Here is a 15,865-nt window from a genome sequence, read left to right on the forward strand (position 1 = left end):
TCTGCTCCGAGTCTCAAAGTCCTGTTCATAAATGGGAAGCGACACTATCTTCCTACTCAGCATTGTTATGAAAATTGAAACAACATAACTAGTAGAATCAGCTAACACAGTGCCTGGTCCCCATAAATCTTAACTTCTTGCTTTAGCCCCTGTATCTCATTGAGAAATCCACTAGTTACAACTAGTAGAATCATTTCTGAGCTGCAAGGCCAAATATAAAGCATTATGGAGGAACGTCTAGAGTCTCTTTGCTTACAAAGAAGCTTCTTGTCTCCCTTGAGTTAACAGGAATAGAACCATGTTACAGTTATGGCTCAGAAATCACTCTCACATGAGAAATGACCATTCTGTGGCAGCATTGTGTTTGTTATCAGCCATATCAAAGCCAGGAACTGTCTTTGGGAACTGTCTCTCACCCCCCCCCTCAAATAAACTCATTGGGACGGTGTGGCAGTCTGGATTCCTTTCAGGGAATCAGAGGCAAGATGAGCAGGCACGAAGCCTGAAGCATGGGTTGTCAGGACACCTGGTGATCAACTTCTGACGTACTCAACGATGCAACAAGGAGATTCGAGGGAACACAACCACAGTGCCCCGGGGTTCCACACGTGATCCAATGTGAAATAAACAAGAGCCAACTGTGAATTATGAAGCTGTGATTCCACCGAGGGGTTCGTGATGTCATAAACCACTGGGGCAAAGGTAGCGTCGCCAGAGGACCCCAGCGGGCCTGGAGGCCTGTAACTCGGCAGTCGGCTTCAGGAAAGCCTTGGGCCTCCGGCTGAAGCTGAAGCCTCACCTCTCTACTTTCAGGAGCTCTCCTTTTTCTTGATGACTTCCTCTGAGCTTGCTCAAATCGTACTTATTGCGATTTTCTGAATGCAGTTTCTTTCTCCTACTTAGTCCAGTGGTGTATCAGTTAAGACAGGCTGACCAACAGGCCATTCGGACAGCAAAAGACGATTACACATATTTCGTTAGAAAAACAAAGCCTGATTCTTAATAGAACATCTATTTAAGAGCCCTGGAGTACACCTTAAAAGGGGATATTTTAAATATAACCTTAGTATGTGTTAAAGCTTGTGCCCCACTAAGGGAATAAATTCAGCAGTCATTAAACATAATAAATCTAGGAAAGTGAAATTTCACAAAGCATCATCTGAGAAAAGGATACATGTAAAACTTGGCTTCATCAGCTCAAAGAGAAAATACATAATCAGAAAAAAAGAAAATATGTAATCAAATTTTTTTTAAAAAGTTATATTTTATCAGTAATCAGGAAGTACATTATAAAAGAGTAAGAAAAAGAAAGGAAGATGGAAAGGAACTAGGAGGTAGAAGAAGAAGGAAGGAAGAGGAGAAAAAGAAAGGAAGAAAGAAAGAAAGAAAGAAGGAAGGAAGGAAGGAAAGAAGGAGGGAGGGAAGGAAGGAAGGTAGGAAGGTAGGAAGAGGAGGAGGAAGAGGAAAAGAAAATATAGTTAACTAGCTAGCTGTGAGGGTGTATGCTTGTAATCCCAGCTAGCTGGGAGGTAAAGGCAGAAATATTCCAAGTGTGAAGCCAGCCCAGACAACAGTATCAATGAGATATCTTAAAAACACAATTTTTAAGGGCTGAGAGGTTAACTGAAGAGAGATCACCTTGCCTAACATGGGCACGGCCCTGGGTTCAATCTGGAGTACCAAAAAATGAGAGAGAGAGAGAATGAGACAAGGAGGAAGAGACAGAGGAGAAAATAAAGAACATAAAGAAGGAAAGAAGGAGGGGGGAAAGGGAGAGAAGGAAAGAAGGAAGAAGAGACGGAAGGAAGGAGAGGAGAGGGGGGGAAAGGAAGAAAATACATGCTGTAGTTTAACTCCCTGAATGCGGTGTGTTTTCATTTGAAAACTTCCTTGTATATACAACTAGACTGTGACTACCAGTATCCAGGAGATGGCCACTTTTTCTTTCATGCATGTGTTTCTAACGCATTTATAAGATTATTTCTTTGTTGCTTTGTATGTCCCTCCCCCACAGTGTAACCCCCGCTTTCACTATATTTGATGTCAGTATAACATGTGGAGGAGATGGGGACAAACAAGTCGTTTAAGGATTCAGGTGGACCTGTTGCAACAATGAGAAGTACAAAATGTCATGTCAAAACCAGCTTTACAATGTCGGTGTGGGGGGGGGAGGGGGGTATAATTGGGTGGGGGGAGGGGGGAGGCTGGGAAGGGAGGTGAAGGGTAAACAAAGGAGGAGGCTGCAATGCTTGGTAAGAAATGTATGCATTATCCTGCCCATGTAATTGTAGCCCCTCTGTACAGTATGTTCTCAAATAAAATAAAATTAAATTTAAAAAAAATGCGTGCCTCTCCTGGAAGAAGTGTGGAGATAGCCATCAACGAAAGTTAGAGTTGGTATTTTACGTCCCACAACCCTTTCCTCAAGTTGTTTGTCCTGGTGTCATGCAAAGTACTTTCTTGAGCAGGGCCTGGCCGGGCCAGGCTGGGGACGGCTCCGTGGGAACGCTCTTGTTCAGTGCTCCAGCACTCGCCAGCCAACCGCTTGCAAGCCACCCAGGAGAGCGAAAGCACCACGCCACGGATTCTGACGTCGGACACATCAGCCTCTCAGTCCCTGAAACTGCACGCTCCTGATTGGAGAACTGAGACTGGCACGTAGGGAGGGGATGAGTAACTAGAGACAAAGAGTGTGACCCATGGAGTTGTCCTCACAGGAAATGTGACGATTCCTCACCAGCCACGGTGGGAAAGCGTGAGGTGGAACACGTGTTCATCCTTCGTGCTGCATGGCAATCACCTGTGCTACGCCACACGCATGAGCTGGGTGGTTCTGGTTTCCAGAGTAGGGGCGTGGCCTAGCTTCTGCCTGTTTAAGACCCTCAGTTCATGCTGATGCAAATGACCCAGTCAGAGAGAAAAGTGAATTGGGTGTGGGAAAGACATACAGGAAACAAGTGAAGCAAACAAAAGCCAAAGGGACACTTCCCTGCATAAGGAAGGACAACAGGAACCCAGAACCCTGCATTCGGAAGGACAGACACTACACGACAGATTAGAGGCAGCATTTCAGGCACGTGTCAGAACCGCTATTCAACAGAGTTGAGAACAGCAGCAGCTGGAGGGAAAGTGATGGAGGACCGTGACAGAGTGGCCGAGCACCCGCGGGCTGCTGGGGACGCCCACCTTGCTGCTGTCCAAGTCACACTGTGGGCCTCCATCTGGGGAGATGCTAGCACTCCAGCCCTGGTGTAACCTGTCCGTGGTGTCTCATCCAGTGTTCAGTCTCCTCGTGCATTACAGCTGTTAGTGCCCAGGTCTACTGTCTAAGAACGCCAGGCAGACTTAGTTTGGGAGAAAAAAAAGGAAGGAAGGAGGAAAGGGAAGAAAGGAAGGAAGGAAGGAAGGAGGGAGGGAGGGAGGGAGGGAGGGAGGGAGGGAGGGAGGGAGGGAAGAAAAAAAGAAAGAAAGAAAGAGAGGAAGGAAAGAAGGAAGGAAGGAGGGAGGAGGGAGGGAGGAAAGAAAGAGAGGAAGGAAGGAAGGAAGGGAAGGAAGGAAGGAGGGAGGGAGGGAGGGAGGAAAGAAAGAGGAAGGAAGGAAAGAAGGAAGGAAGGAGAAAAGAAAGAAGGGGAAGGAAGAAAGAAAGGAAGGAAATTAGGAAGGAAAGAAGCAGAAGGAAGAAAGAGAAAAAGAGGGAGGGAGGGAGGAAAGGAAGAAAGAAAGAAAGGCAAGAAAAAGAGGAAGGAAGAAAGAAGGAAGGAAAAGAAAAAAGGAAAGAAGGAAGGAAGGAAAAGAAAGACTCGTAGATACTTCATAATATAAAAATTCAGTCTGCATGTCTTCTTGGTATATCAAATTTCAAAGCATTATTGTGAAAACAGGTCACATACCAAACTGAGAGCAGCATGTTTCTATCATTCAACTGGGTAGGAAATCTAAGTTGGAGGCAGAATGGAGACCTTATTACAATCCCATGGAGCACGGTGAGTATTATGCATGCGTGATAACTTCACGCCAGTGCCACAGGCTCTCGGTGGAGTTGGAAGGTTGCGTGCATGTCGCATGGCTGGTCTGGAACCTTACTGGCTATGCCAGGGCTGCCTGGATAGCATTCTAAGTTGCATCATATGATCTCCATACATTTCAGAAGCTGGATGGAAGGGAGGGATGTGTCTTCCTCAGTCTCTGTTAGTGATGACTGAAGCCAGTGGGAATAGAAAAGGCAGATGCCATCCCAAGTTACCAAAACTCGGTCTTGACCATTTCGTCATGGAGAGGAAGGCTGGTCTGAAAAGGAGACCCACAATCAGGGCGGATTTTAAGCCTAACTCCAGAGTCTGCCTCACACTTTTGGTGACGAATGTCACCTCGCGTTTCTAACTGTGGATTAAAAACACACGCGGACTTAGTCACTCACATCACATTCTGTAAGCGTGTGGCCTTCTGGAGCACAGTGATACTGTCATTTCAGTAGCCTTACATGAACGGGAAACTACACTGAATATATATGCAAGCCTGGAATAAAAGATGCTTCTCAGGGGTTCTGGGACAGAGTTTTAAGCGAGTATTTATATGTGTCTTCAGTGGGAAGAGCTGGGAGAGCTGGGCAGATACCTCCTTCCATTATCCTTTTATGACCAACAACGACCCCGCGTTATAGGTTTTGGGGTAACAGGCAGTGCGTGCACTTTGTTTGTAAATGAGGAGAGCAAGGCCCCGAGAGTTGCCTGTTGTGAATGGCGGGACCATAATTTAACACAAAACTCCCTGGACCCAAGATAGAATAAATGGGAATCCTAGCGTTCCGAAATCCAAAGCAAAGATTTCTGTGTGTGCACACACAGTAGGATGGCAGATTGACTCTAAAGCTTAATTCATGTTAAGTACACACTGTACCACTGAGCTACGTGCCCAGTCCCAAAGATGCCTCATGAAATAAAGGTCATGAATGCATTTTTAGTTTGGATCTTTACTCCATAATTCACATAATTCCTCAACTGATCCCTTGGGATATGGTGTGTGTGTGTGTGTGTGTGTGTGTGTGTGTGTGTGTGTGTGTGTGTGTGTGTGTGTGTGTGTGTGTGTGTGTGTGTGTGTGTGTGTGTGTGTGTGTGTGTGTGTGTGTGTGTGTGTGTGTGTGTGTGTGTGTTCTTTTTTTCCAAATGTTTTTCTCTTTGGGGCCTCTGTTTCCCTAAAGAAGACAGGCAGAGGCAAGGCAGTTACGTGCCGACTCCACAGTGAAGAATTCAGGCATGGTTAATTTACAAGTATTTGTGCACTATGGCAATGTATTGCCAAGTGTCATGCTATACTTCTACTTTCTAGCTCATCTCGTTTCAGTAAGTATTAAGGGATCTGAAAGAATCTGATTGACATCCAAGATGGTGGGATTTGATTTAAAACAAATATAAGAATCATGCAAGCCACCTCCTCATGGTCCATTAAAATTCTCTAAGCCACCATTTTCTTATAGATTCATAGAAACAAATATGCTAGCTTTACTTACCTCCAGCTTTCTGAAATATAATATTTGTATATGTTAAGTTTATGACATAGTTTCACATTCTACTTTACTCTGCCTTTCATGTTGTTAATGTTGTTAATACTTTCTAACAAAGTAAGTTGTCAGTTTCCAGGGAAAGGAATTAAATCAACTGGTGCTTTATGTATTTAATTCAATTAAAATGATTGTGCTCCAAAATCTACTCCAACACAGACTAGATTTCCTGGTTCTCAAGAGGAGAAGGAACAGGTGAATAGAGAGAGAGTAGGTCAGCTCCTGTCATAATGTCCCACGTACCTCTGTGAACACGGAAGCAGGTAATTGGAGGAGATAGGTAGTAAGTGGGGGGGGGGGGAGATGGGGAGAAATGATAAAAAAGGAATGACCTTGATTAAGATGCGTTGTGCTCATAAATGAACACGCTGAACTGCAACTCCTTCATGTGACTACATGGAGATAACTTTAAAACTAAATTTTAAACAATAAATAAAAAGATAAATGTCCTGGTTCTTAAAGGTAATCCCAGGTCTTTAAAACAGAAAACCTCAAAGAGGGTAGAAAACAGACATTCTCACTAATGTCAAGAAAGGGGAAATGATGGCGGAAAGGGAAGGGGAAGACAGGAGGGAGAGGAGACATTTAAATAGTTAACTAGTGCTCTGGATCTTCCGAGCAAAAAATGATCACACTCGGAAAAATCTCTTGGTCCCCGAGGGGAGCGAAGTAGAGACTGCGGCCACAGCCCAGCCTGCAGGGGTGTGATTTTCTGTTTCTCTTGTCAGGAGGGATTCGGTCTCTGAAATACGCCTAGCAAAACTGCAGATTTCAGCTCTATGATTAATGAAGTAAATTACATTTTATTTCTTAAATGTGTGGAGGATTCATCCTGTGGTCTTCCCCCGATCTTAAGGATTAGGCTGTGAAAGAGCACATCTGGTTATGAGCAAGAAGCCCTCTGGGTGGTTCTCTTCCTTTCCTCCCTGAGAAAAGAGGCCGGGTGGGGAACTACAGATATTTTTATTGGGCAAGTGTGTTTTTTTAATTCTCAGAAGTGGTGATTACTCTCTCCCTTGTCCATGAGAAAAGAGAAAGGCTGATTATTAAGATGCATCTAATTCATCATCTAAAGTTCTGTTTGATATGACTTCCTGTCACTTGTAAACTATTTGTATTCCTAGAGTAGCGTTTTTAAATTCCATCTTTCTTAAGAATGATTCTTAAATTGCCCTTGTAATAATTATCTGTATCTCCCTCCGGTGATAATTGCCACTTTAATTAAAAGTTCGTGTTTGAATAAAAACACATTACCTTTCATTGTTTTTTTTTTCCTCCCAAATGTTTCTTCCTCTATTAAAATATACTACCATGTCCTGGGCTATGCTGCCATTCTATCTTTATTATCCTAGGAGCACAGAGAAATAAATAAGGATTCTTCTCCTATTCTCTACTGCTGTACGTGTAAGCCTTCACATGTTTTAGTAAAAAGAAATCCAAGATCCAGGGATCGACAAGAACAGATTTTTTTCAACCCCTTCTTTGTCCTCATGTTGTGAACTGGGTCTTCTCAAGTCATCTAAACACTTAATGACCGAGTAGTTCTCTAACCATGTTCCAGGAGCCTGAGCTAGGTGCTAGGCGAGCTCCGCCAACTTCCAAAGAAGAAGTGTGTCTCTTGTCTGTCTCCCCGCCAGAAAAACCGAAGGGAAAAAGAAACTGTTTACTCTGAAGTCCTTTGGGGCTGAAAACGCATCCATTAGAAGGCGGGTGCAAGGAATTCTTCCCTGCGAGGCCTGGCTGGCAGAATCCATGGGAAACCTCTGCGGGCTGTTTATGTGTTTGTTTGTTTAACTTTCCTGATGAAAACAAGTGGGACAAATGTTTGTGTGTTTTCTTAATTTAGGGGAAACACGATATCTGAGAATGGGATTAAAAATTCCTCCACTGATTAAAGAAAGATCAGTAATCAAGGATGTTAATACAATGTAATCCAAAATTATGTAAAACTCAAAAAGAAAGTATTGTAACACCAAAGTAATAACCCAGCGTGGGGAAATATAGGCAACTTGGCTTTCCTATTTTGATTTTTAATCTAAAATTCCATACTCTTCAAAAATCAGTGGATGTCATAATTCAGTATTACTTATAATTTACTAAGTTACTTGCAACTAGGCAGTGCAAAGACAGTAAAATCATAGTGTGCCAAAATTATCAACTGAGCTTATTTTCTTACACTGTGGAGCAGTATAGTTTGTGGATATGTTGTTTTCTCCTACTTAGAAGTCTCTAGTCTTAAGAAAATCATCAAGGCAAATTAACGGTCATAGAATAGTTAGCAAAATAAGTCAGATGCAGAGGCACTAACTTCACCAGAGTATCAATGAAGAAAGTGGTTTTGGAAAGGGATTGCTTAGAAGTGGAGTCAGGCAATCCAAGGTCTCACAAGGAGGTCTGATGAGAGAGGACCTTGGAAGGGCATGAGCAGGTTTCCCCAGAGGCTTGGGGTGAGGACTTTGCAAATAAGAAGTCAGAGAAGCAGAAATGAGACTGAGAACATGGGGAAATATACCAGCTTACCCAGCCTGTGAGGGAAATACTTCACACCTGTGTGTTGTGTGTATGTGTGTGCGAAGGGGGGGGGGTTGGAATAAGAATGAAAGATTAAGACTCTAGAGACTGATCAGTCCAAAAAAACTCAACCCATTTTTATGTGAAGAAGAATGAAAATCAATTGTGCGTTCTAAAGAGGAGAGCTAAACTATGTATTTATGGAGGAAGTGAATCTATCACTCAGCCATTTGACAAACGTGCTAAGGATGCATTGATTCTCCCTGTGCCCAGGGGAAGAAAACTATGGGTGCAGGGAGCTCTGAGTTAGGATGGTACAGCAGCGTGGGTGAGATCTGACGGAGCTGTGGACTCGATACATCACAGAAGGAAGACTTGCTGGGAATCAGAGACGGGAGACGGGGAGGAAGAGGGAGTCAAGGACGGATCTGAAATGTTGCACCCATGCGCTGTCATGCAGGAAAAGGGAGACATCTCCGAGAATTTGACTGGGGAAAGGGAGCTCATTAGCTCCACTTTTTATTGTTTTTGAGATTGGAGCATTTTGTGACATTCAAATGTACATGTCAAATAAATTTAAAGATTTACAGCTCTGTTGTGGGGGGAGGTCTTAAAGCTACAGGATCACCAGACTGTAGATGATTATTACAATTGAGGGGCTAGACGGTATCCACAGGCAAAGAGCATAAAGTGGAAAGGAAAGGGTAAAGTGACTAGTACTTTGGAAAAATTAGAAAGACACTTGAGTAAAGAAGAGGGGCTCATTCTACTATATAGTAAGCACTACTGAACTCAGGGAACAGTTTGACAGCTGTCCGGGTGACATATAATAATCCTGACCAGTATTTAGGAGTAGCACCAGAAAGATATAGAAAGAAAAGTCTAAATGTACACAGCTGGTGTTACCACCCAATCTGAATTAATAGAAATATATGAAAAAGATTAAACGCAGAGATTTAGATTCAATACCTTTTTCGAATGAAGTTCGAACGAACTTTGCTGTCTATTTATAATGAGCTACTTGAAAAAGTAACAGAATGATAACCAGTCTACTAAGCCACAATTTCCCAATTCCAAAGAGGTCTCTAACTGGGCTATCATAAAATGAATTTACAAGAGAGAAAAAACAGATGTAGATATCTAGTGCATAACATATCATTGATTTCAGCAGCCTTCTCTTTTCTTTTTGGAAGATTCTAGAAAACGATATTTAAGGGGCCTTTTAAAGTCCCAGTTTCCTCTCTGTAAGCACACAGATCTTGCACAGATGTTAGTGCAGAGGATGCACAACAGAGAACAGAGAGAGTAGATCAAGAAAGACAGGAGTCTGGAACACTGATTCGCATAGCACACAGGCCCAACCCAATCCTACCAAGCCTTTTGTAAAACAGCACCCGGCATTTGTGTGGGAAAATGCATGGAAGTTTGGTGGAATTGTGGTGCTGTGATTGTCACTAAAAGGCTGGTTCGGCTTTACACTTTTCCCACAACCACTCTCTGACTCAACATTTGATTGAGTTGGAAGCCTGGGCCTTGAAGAAGTTGTATGTCTGAAGTTGCATCTCTGAAGAGATTTGTCCCCCTATCCACGTGCAGTAATACTGAGAGAGCACTCGTCTGATTTGCTGCTTCTTTATCATTTATACCACCTTCCCGCATTACGAGGTCTCTTAACATATAGCGACATGACTGATGATGAGAAATTTAGTGAATGTTCTTATTTTCAGACAAATGTCTGTGGGAAAGCGATTTCCCTTACGATTCTGGCCTCCTGCTCCAGCTTCCAGTGAACACTCCAGCTCAGATTATCCCGCGAGGCGAATACAACCATCATCATCTATGCAAAGAACGTCTTCGCCGACCGAGCCAGGGTGCGGCTCCCACAGTTACGGCATCTCCATGAGGTTAGAAGAGCAGTAAACCGAGTTCGCAATTTGTAAAGGAACTTAAGAAGTGACCCTCAATCCCTCGAGCCCGTTGCCCACATGGAGCAGATCACTGGAGATCAGGAGTAACATTTGGAAATGAAAGCTGTTTTAGACGCTCTCGCTCTGGTCCACGCAAGATTTGAGGGGCTAGGGCTGCGTTTCCTTTGGGGAAAAAAGGTCACCCCAACTCCAGGACAGAGCTCTAGGGTACCAGATAATTCTGCCCAGTGGGAAGGCACCAGCTACTCTGAGGCCTCCTGTGTCTTTGAGCATCTCAAGGTCATAAGTGAAAGAATCACACCCTCATCCTCAAAGCCAACCCTTCTCTCTCGCCCAGTAAATGCAGATGCCAGGTTTAGCACCTGTGGACTCCAAGAGACAGTGCTCCTGACCGGTCTCCTCCTGCCCCGTCCCCTCCTGCCCTGTCCCCTCCTGCCCCGTCCCCTCCTGCCTGTCTCTCCGCCTCTTTCTGGCTCACCCTGGGACCCGGTCCCCCTCACCGCGAAGGCCACACGGACAGCAGGCCCTTCTCGCAGCCAGCAATCTCCACGTTTCTCTCCAACTGTCACCAGTGTGCCTACAGCCCCGGGTGTCTCCACACTCGCCACACCCCTTGCGCTCTGCTACCTGTCTCCTGTCCTCTCTGGGTGCCCAGAGGTGGGGAAGGCAGGGTGTCCGGACCCCAGCCTGGGAGGCTCGCGCCCCCTGTCGGAAGGACCGGGCAAGAGGGGCTCGTCTCTAGGCCGGGCGGCCTCCTACCTCTCCGACAGCGGCCCTGCTGCCCGCGGCCCGGGATCGCGTGCAGGGCCGGGGCGGGCGGCGCGGGCCCCCAGGACACGCAGAGGCACGTCGGGCTGCGTTTGAAAGGCTTACGTGCGCCTTGGGTCCCTCTCGCTTCTGCTCCCTCCGCACATTTCCCTGCAAAAAGGCGAGTGTGCAAAGCCGGCGGCAGCCCGCGGGAAGCGGCCCGGCGCGCGAGCGGTGCGAGCCGTGAACGGAACGCCCGTCCCCGGCAAACAGCGCCGAGAAAGCGAACCAAAGAGGGTCGGGGCCTGCGCCCAGCCCCGATCTCGGGGGTCAAGTGAGCACCCACATTCCCGAGGGGCTCCCCGTGGGACCCCGGGCCCGCTGGCGCCCCCAGTTCCCGACGTGGGTGCAGAGCCGTGGGGAGCTGCGCGTTCAGGGCCCCGGAAGGCGCTCTGAGCGCAACTGGGAGCCCTGGGCGCGAGGCCTGGGACCGGGAGAGGCCCGGCGTCCCGGCCCCTGCTGCCTCGGGGTGCTGACCGCCGCGTGCCGCGTGCGCATGGAGCGGCCGCGCCCGCGAGGCTCGGCCCAGGGCGACCGACGGAGCCGAGCGGCGGCGCGGGCTCCCGGGGCGGGGCCCGACCCCAGGAGGCCGAGGTGGGCCGCGTTTGGTGGCGCCTGGGGCGCTGGTGTGGATGGCGGCGAGTCGTTAGCCCGAGAATCCAGCTTCCGGGGGGCACCCCGGGCTGCGGCCCGGGAATCCAGCTTCCGGGGTCCCCGCCGAGACCCGCGCGAGCCAAGCCTGGTCGCGCGAGGACGCCGGCCCGGGCTTCCCGCAGCTCACTGGGGGAGGGTGTTCTTCCGACGTGTGTCCTGCCCGCCCCCCAAAACCCCTCTCCTACCCCCACCCCCAAGAGAGACCCCAGAGACCGAGCGACTCCACGCCCCCCCCTCGGTGCCCGCGCGCGCGGCCGCGGTGCAGACGCGCTGTACCCGCCTGGGTGTGAGACGCACACTGCGGCCCCGGGGCGCGGGGTCCCCGGCCCACGCGCGGGGGCCTCGACCTCCGGAGCCGGGGTGGGCGCGGGGACGGAGCCCGGGGTGTCGCCCGGAGCCAGGCGCCGGCCAGGCTGACCTCTCCCAAGTGTCTCCAGTGCAAAGCGAGCGGGGTTCGCGGCAGCCGGCTTGGGGGGAGGGCGGTGACCCCCGAGTCAAAGCTGCCACGCCGGGTGCCGCGTCGCAGAGGCCGCGCGGGACCCGGGGTGCGGTGCCACTCCGCCCCGCGGCGCCCGGGCCTGCGGGCGGACGGGCGTCCTCCCAGAGACGCGCTGCGGGAGCCGGAGGGCCCGGCCGCGCGCACCGGAGTCAGCCCGGCCCCGGGGTGAGGCCCTCGCCCGGACAAAGCCACTTCCCCCGCCCGCCGCGCCGCCCGTGCGCCCCGGTCCGGGCGCTCGCAGGCCGGGCCGGGCCCAGCGGTGCGCCCTGCGCGCTTAGCCCCGGCCTGCGAGCGCCTGTGCGCGCCGTCTAATTGACTTTCCGGCTACCTTTTTATGAGTACATGTGTTTCCAACAAAAGGTCTCATTAGGACAATCTGGTTCCACTAATTTAGAGGTTGGGAAAGAACGTGGGAGACCGGCGCGCGCTCCCCCCTTCTTTAAGAGTTTGCAGAAGTTGAGATTAAGAAATGACAGGGGATGCACTGGCCCCCCCCGCCTGGTTTTATAACCGGTTCCCTCTCGCTCGGGCTACCTGCCCCGTGCCGCCTGCGATCCCACTACACACCACGTACCCACAACAGCCATCTGATTCCTAACGGGGGGGAGGGGGAGGAAGAGGAAGAAGAGGAGGAGGAGGAAGAGGAAGAGGAAGAAGAGGAGGAGGAGGAAGAGGAAGAAGAGGAGGAAGAGGAAGAAGAGGAGGAGGAGGAAGAGGAAGAAGAGGAAGAAGAGGAGGAGGAGGAAGAGGAAGAAGAGGAGGAGGAGGAAGAGGAAGAAGAGGAGGAGGAAGAAAGGAGAAGAGAAAGAGGAGGAGGAAGTTGCTGTTGTTTAAGAAATTTACTGAGCTGGATAGTGGTGGGGGGAGAAATCCACTTTTAGAAAGGAAATGGAGCGGATACACTGTAAGATGAGGGCGCTGAACTGTTGCTTGCTGGTGGGGTTTGGGGAGGTCAGTAAGAAGTCCCCACTCCGGACACTACTTCGTTCCTCGGTGCTACACTCGACTAGGCTGTCCGTCCCAGATTCTCCGAATTAAGAACCAAATAGTGCAAATAGAACCAAATTGCTAATTTCCTTAGGAGAAGAAACCGTAGGCAGGTCGGGAGTCCGGACTGTTTCTCTCCACCTGGGAAAATCAAAGGCGAGGCCGCAGGCTGGGTCTGTCTGAAGGGAAGATCTCTTCCCGGGCCTGGCAGCGATCAGCGGGGCCGCGGACGCCGCCAGCCTGGAGGCCGAGCGAGCCCGACGCCGCGGGCCCCCATCTGACCTAAAGAGCTGAGAACCAAGGACGCCAGCTCCCCGGCCCCGCTGGCATAACGGGCTCCAGCCTGGCTTACCCAGACAGCGGCTGCGGGGACTTCTGCCGGCAGCCGTTTGTTCGAAGGCCCCGGGAAGCGCGGCTCGTGTCTTCGGGCTCCGGGCTCCTCCAGAAACGGCAGGCCGATCCCGCCGCGCGCAGCCTCCGTCCGGAGGCCTCGGAGCCTCCCCGTGCCTGGAGTCGGGCATGACCCAGGCAGGCCCCCAGTGTTTCCCCATCCTCCCGGGACAAAGGACCCCACCTCTGTCCAGTCCGTCCCTGCCCCTCGGGGTGACCCAGGGCTTGGCAGCCACCGCGGGGCCAGGCGGGGTCTCCCACAAGTCCGTGCCCGTCTTCAGAACTGCTCTGTGCCCGGCCGTGGGTGCCCTGCCCAGCTCTGCTTGGTGCCCAGAACAACGCCCTGACCAGTCCCGACACCTCACTCGTCCTGGGGTTTGCTTGCAAAAGACCAACAGCCACGGCCGGCGACCGGCGACCCGGCCGGCGGCGCGTTCCATCTGCCTCTCAGCCTCCGTTTCTGTCTCGCCCCCCCCCCCCCCCGGCCTCGTCCTTTGGCCCGCGGCTTCCCCAGGCCTTGTTTTCTGTCGGAAGTGCAGCTCTCAGTGCCCGGGATCACGGGAGCGGGTGCGAGGAGCCGCCGGTCCCGGCGCGACCCCTCCTCGTGCCTGTGCGTTCTCTGGTTTCTTTGGCACAGGGCGCGCGACCCGCGGACGGCGCGCGGGGCTGAGCGGGGCTTCCCAGCAGCCCCACCCCAAACCCCAAACCCCAGCCCTGCGCCCAGTGCCGCCGCGCTTGGGGACCCGACTCCGCAGCCCGGAGCGGCAGCCTCGCCGCCGGAGGCCAAGGCCGTGCAGAGGCGCCGGCGCCGGGCCGCTCGCGGCGGGAGCGGCCGAGGCTTCCCGGGCTCGCGGAAGAGCCGGGTGGGGAGCCGAGCCCCGGGAGCCGAGGCCCCTCGCGGCCCGGCGCAGGGGCGAGGGCCGGCCCGCTTCCCGCGGCGCCTCCCAGCCCCGGCGGCGGCTCTTTTCTGAGTTCGGAAACCGCTGGCCCGCAGTTTCTAAGCTTTATTTTTAAGTCGGGGATAGCAACGTTTTGTGAAGCCTGAGGGTTGGAAGGCGCACCCCAAGTCCCGGGTCTCACGGGTGACCAGCACCGGCTCAGATCTCCCCAGGGAACCTCTCCCTCTCTCGCCCCCTCTCTCTGTCACCTGGGACGCCCTGGGCGGCACGCCGCGACGCCCCAGCCGCGTTCGTAAGGCAGAGTGCCGGGGAGCACCGCTTTCATCGGAGAGGGGGGCTGGGGCGAGGCCATCCCTGGAGAGCCAGGCCCCCGACAGCCCCGCGACTCTGGGGCGCAGCGGGAGCTCGCAGGCCCTGTGCCTCGGCTGCCCGGGGTGTCCGGGACGCCGGGGCCGCGGGGCCCGCGCAGGGCGCACCGCCCGGGGCTCCCCGCGCGCCCAGCCTCCCCCGGCCCGGCGCGGCCCGCCGCGGGCCTGCGACCCCGGCCTCCCCGGCCTCCCCGGCCCCGGCCCCGGCCCGCACTCACTGTCCTGCTGCGGGGTGTCGCTGCCGCTGGTGAGGCCCGGCGACTCCAGCAGGCCGCGGCCCGCCTCGCCCGCGCCCTCGTCCGCCGGCGCCGCCACCATGTCGCCCGCCTCCTCCAGGTCCAGCAGGTGGCTGACCGAGAAGTTCTTCTTGGCCTGCAGCGGGTCGAGGCCGCCCGGGCCGTCCAGCCGGCCGCCCAGCGCCGCGGGCCGCTCCAGGACGTGCGCGTAGCCCGAGGTCATGGCCCGCCCCGCTCCGCCCCGGTCCCCGCTCGCTCCGCCGCGCCGCGCCGCTCCGGTCCGCCCGCCCCCCTCTGCCCGCTGGAGTCCACACGCGGTGGGCGCGAGGGGGGGAGCCGAGCGCAGCGGGGAGGGGGGCGAGGGACGGAGGGAGGGCCAGAGAGAGAGAGAGAGAGAAAGAGAGAGAGAGAGAGGCCAGAGAGGGGCCCGGAAGGCCGGGCGAGGCGGCCGGAGGCGGGGCGCGCGGGGCGCGGGGACCCCGCACCGAGCTCCGCACCGCGGACCCCGCGGCGGCCCGCGCTCCCGCAGCCAGGTCCGGCGCGCGCCGGACAGGGAACCGCACCGAGGAGTTCACCTAACACTTGTAATGATGGAACAAAAGTGAGCCCGGATCAGAAGAGAGGGAGACAGGGAGAGAGAGATGGAGAGAGAGATGGAGAGAGAGGGAGAGAGACGGACAGGGAGAGACGGACAGGGAGATGGAGAGGGACCGGAGAGCGCGCAGCCCTTCGCCCTCGCAGCTTTCCAAAACCTTGCCCAGCGCTCACTAAACAGAGGAAGGAGGAGGGGGGGAGGGGAGGGGAGGGAGGAGGAGGGGGAAGGGGCCGGCGGGCGGGGCCGGGCGAGCAGGGAGGGGGAAGGCAAAGTCGGCTTCCAAAAAAAAGAAGGCCAAGACGGCCCCGTCCTCCCTCCAGCCCGGCCTCCCTCCTCCTCCCTCCAGCCCGGCCCCGTCCTCCCTCCAGCCCGGCCCTGTCCTCCCTCCAGCCCGGCCCCGTCCTCCCTCCAGCCCGGCCCCGTTCTCTCTCCAG

General features: G+C 53.0%; 1 protein-coding gene across 4 annotated transcripts in view; it reads right to left on the reverse strand.

Annotated features, from left to right (window-relative positions):
- The window catches only part of LOC138819718 (paired mesoderm homeobox protein 1), a 67,851-nt gene extending 52,260 nt beyond the window's left edge, over nt 1-15,591 (reverse strand). For 3 of the 4 annotated variants that reach the window (XM_070011262.1, XM_070011264.1, XM_070011265.1), the window contains exon 1: nt 14,819-15,591. In XM_070011262.1, the coding sequence (XP_069867363.1) occupies nt 14,819-15,059 (241 nt within the window). In that variant the 5' untranslated portion in view covers nt 15,060-15,591. Of the gene's footprint in view, nt 1-13,295; nt 13,501-14,818 lie in introns of those variants that run through there. The other variant, XM_070011263.1, reaches the window with a different exon arrangement.
- Between the last annotated feature and the right edge of the window lie 274 nt (nt 15,592-15,865).

Source organism: Dipodomys merriami, unplaced genomic scaffold, assembly GCF_024711535.1.
Source record: "Dipodomys merriami isolate MVZ:Mamm:240054 unplaced genomic scaffold, mDipMer1.0.p SCAF_81, whole genome shotgun sequence".
NCBI classification, from domain to species: Eukaryota; Metazoa; Chordata; class Mammalia; order Rodentia; family Heteromyidae; genus Dipodomys; species Dipodomys merriami.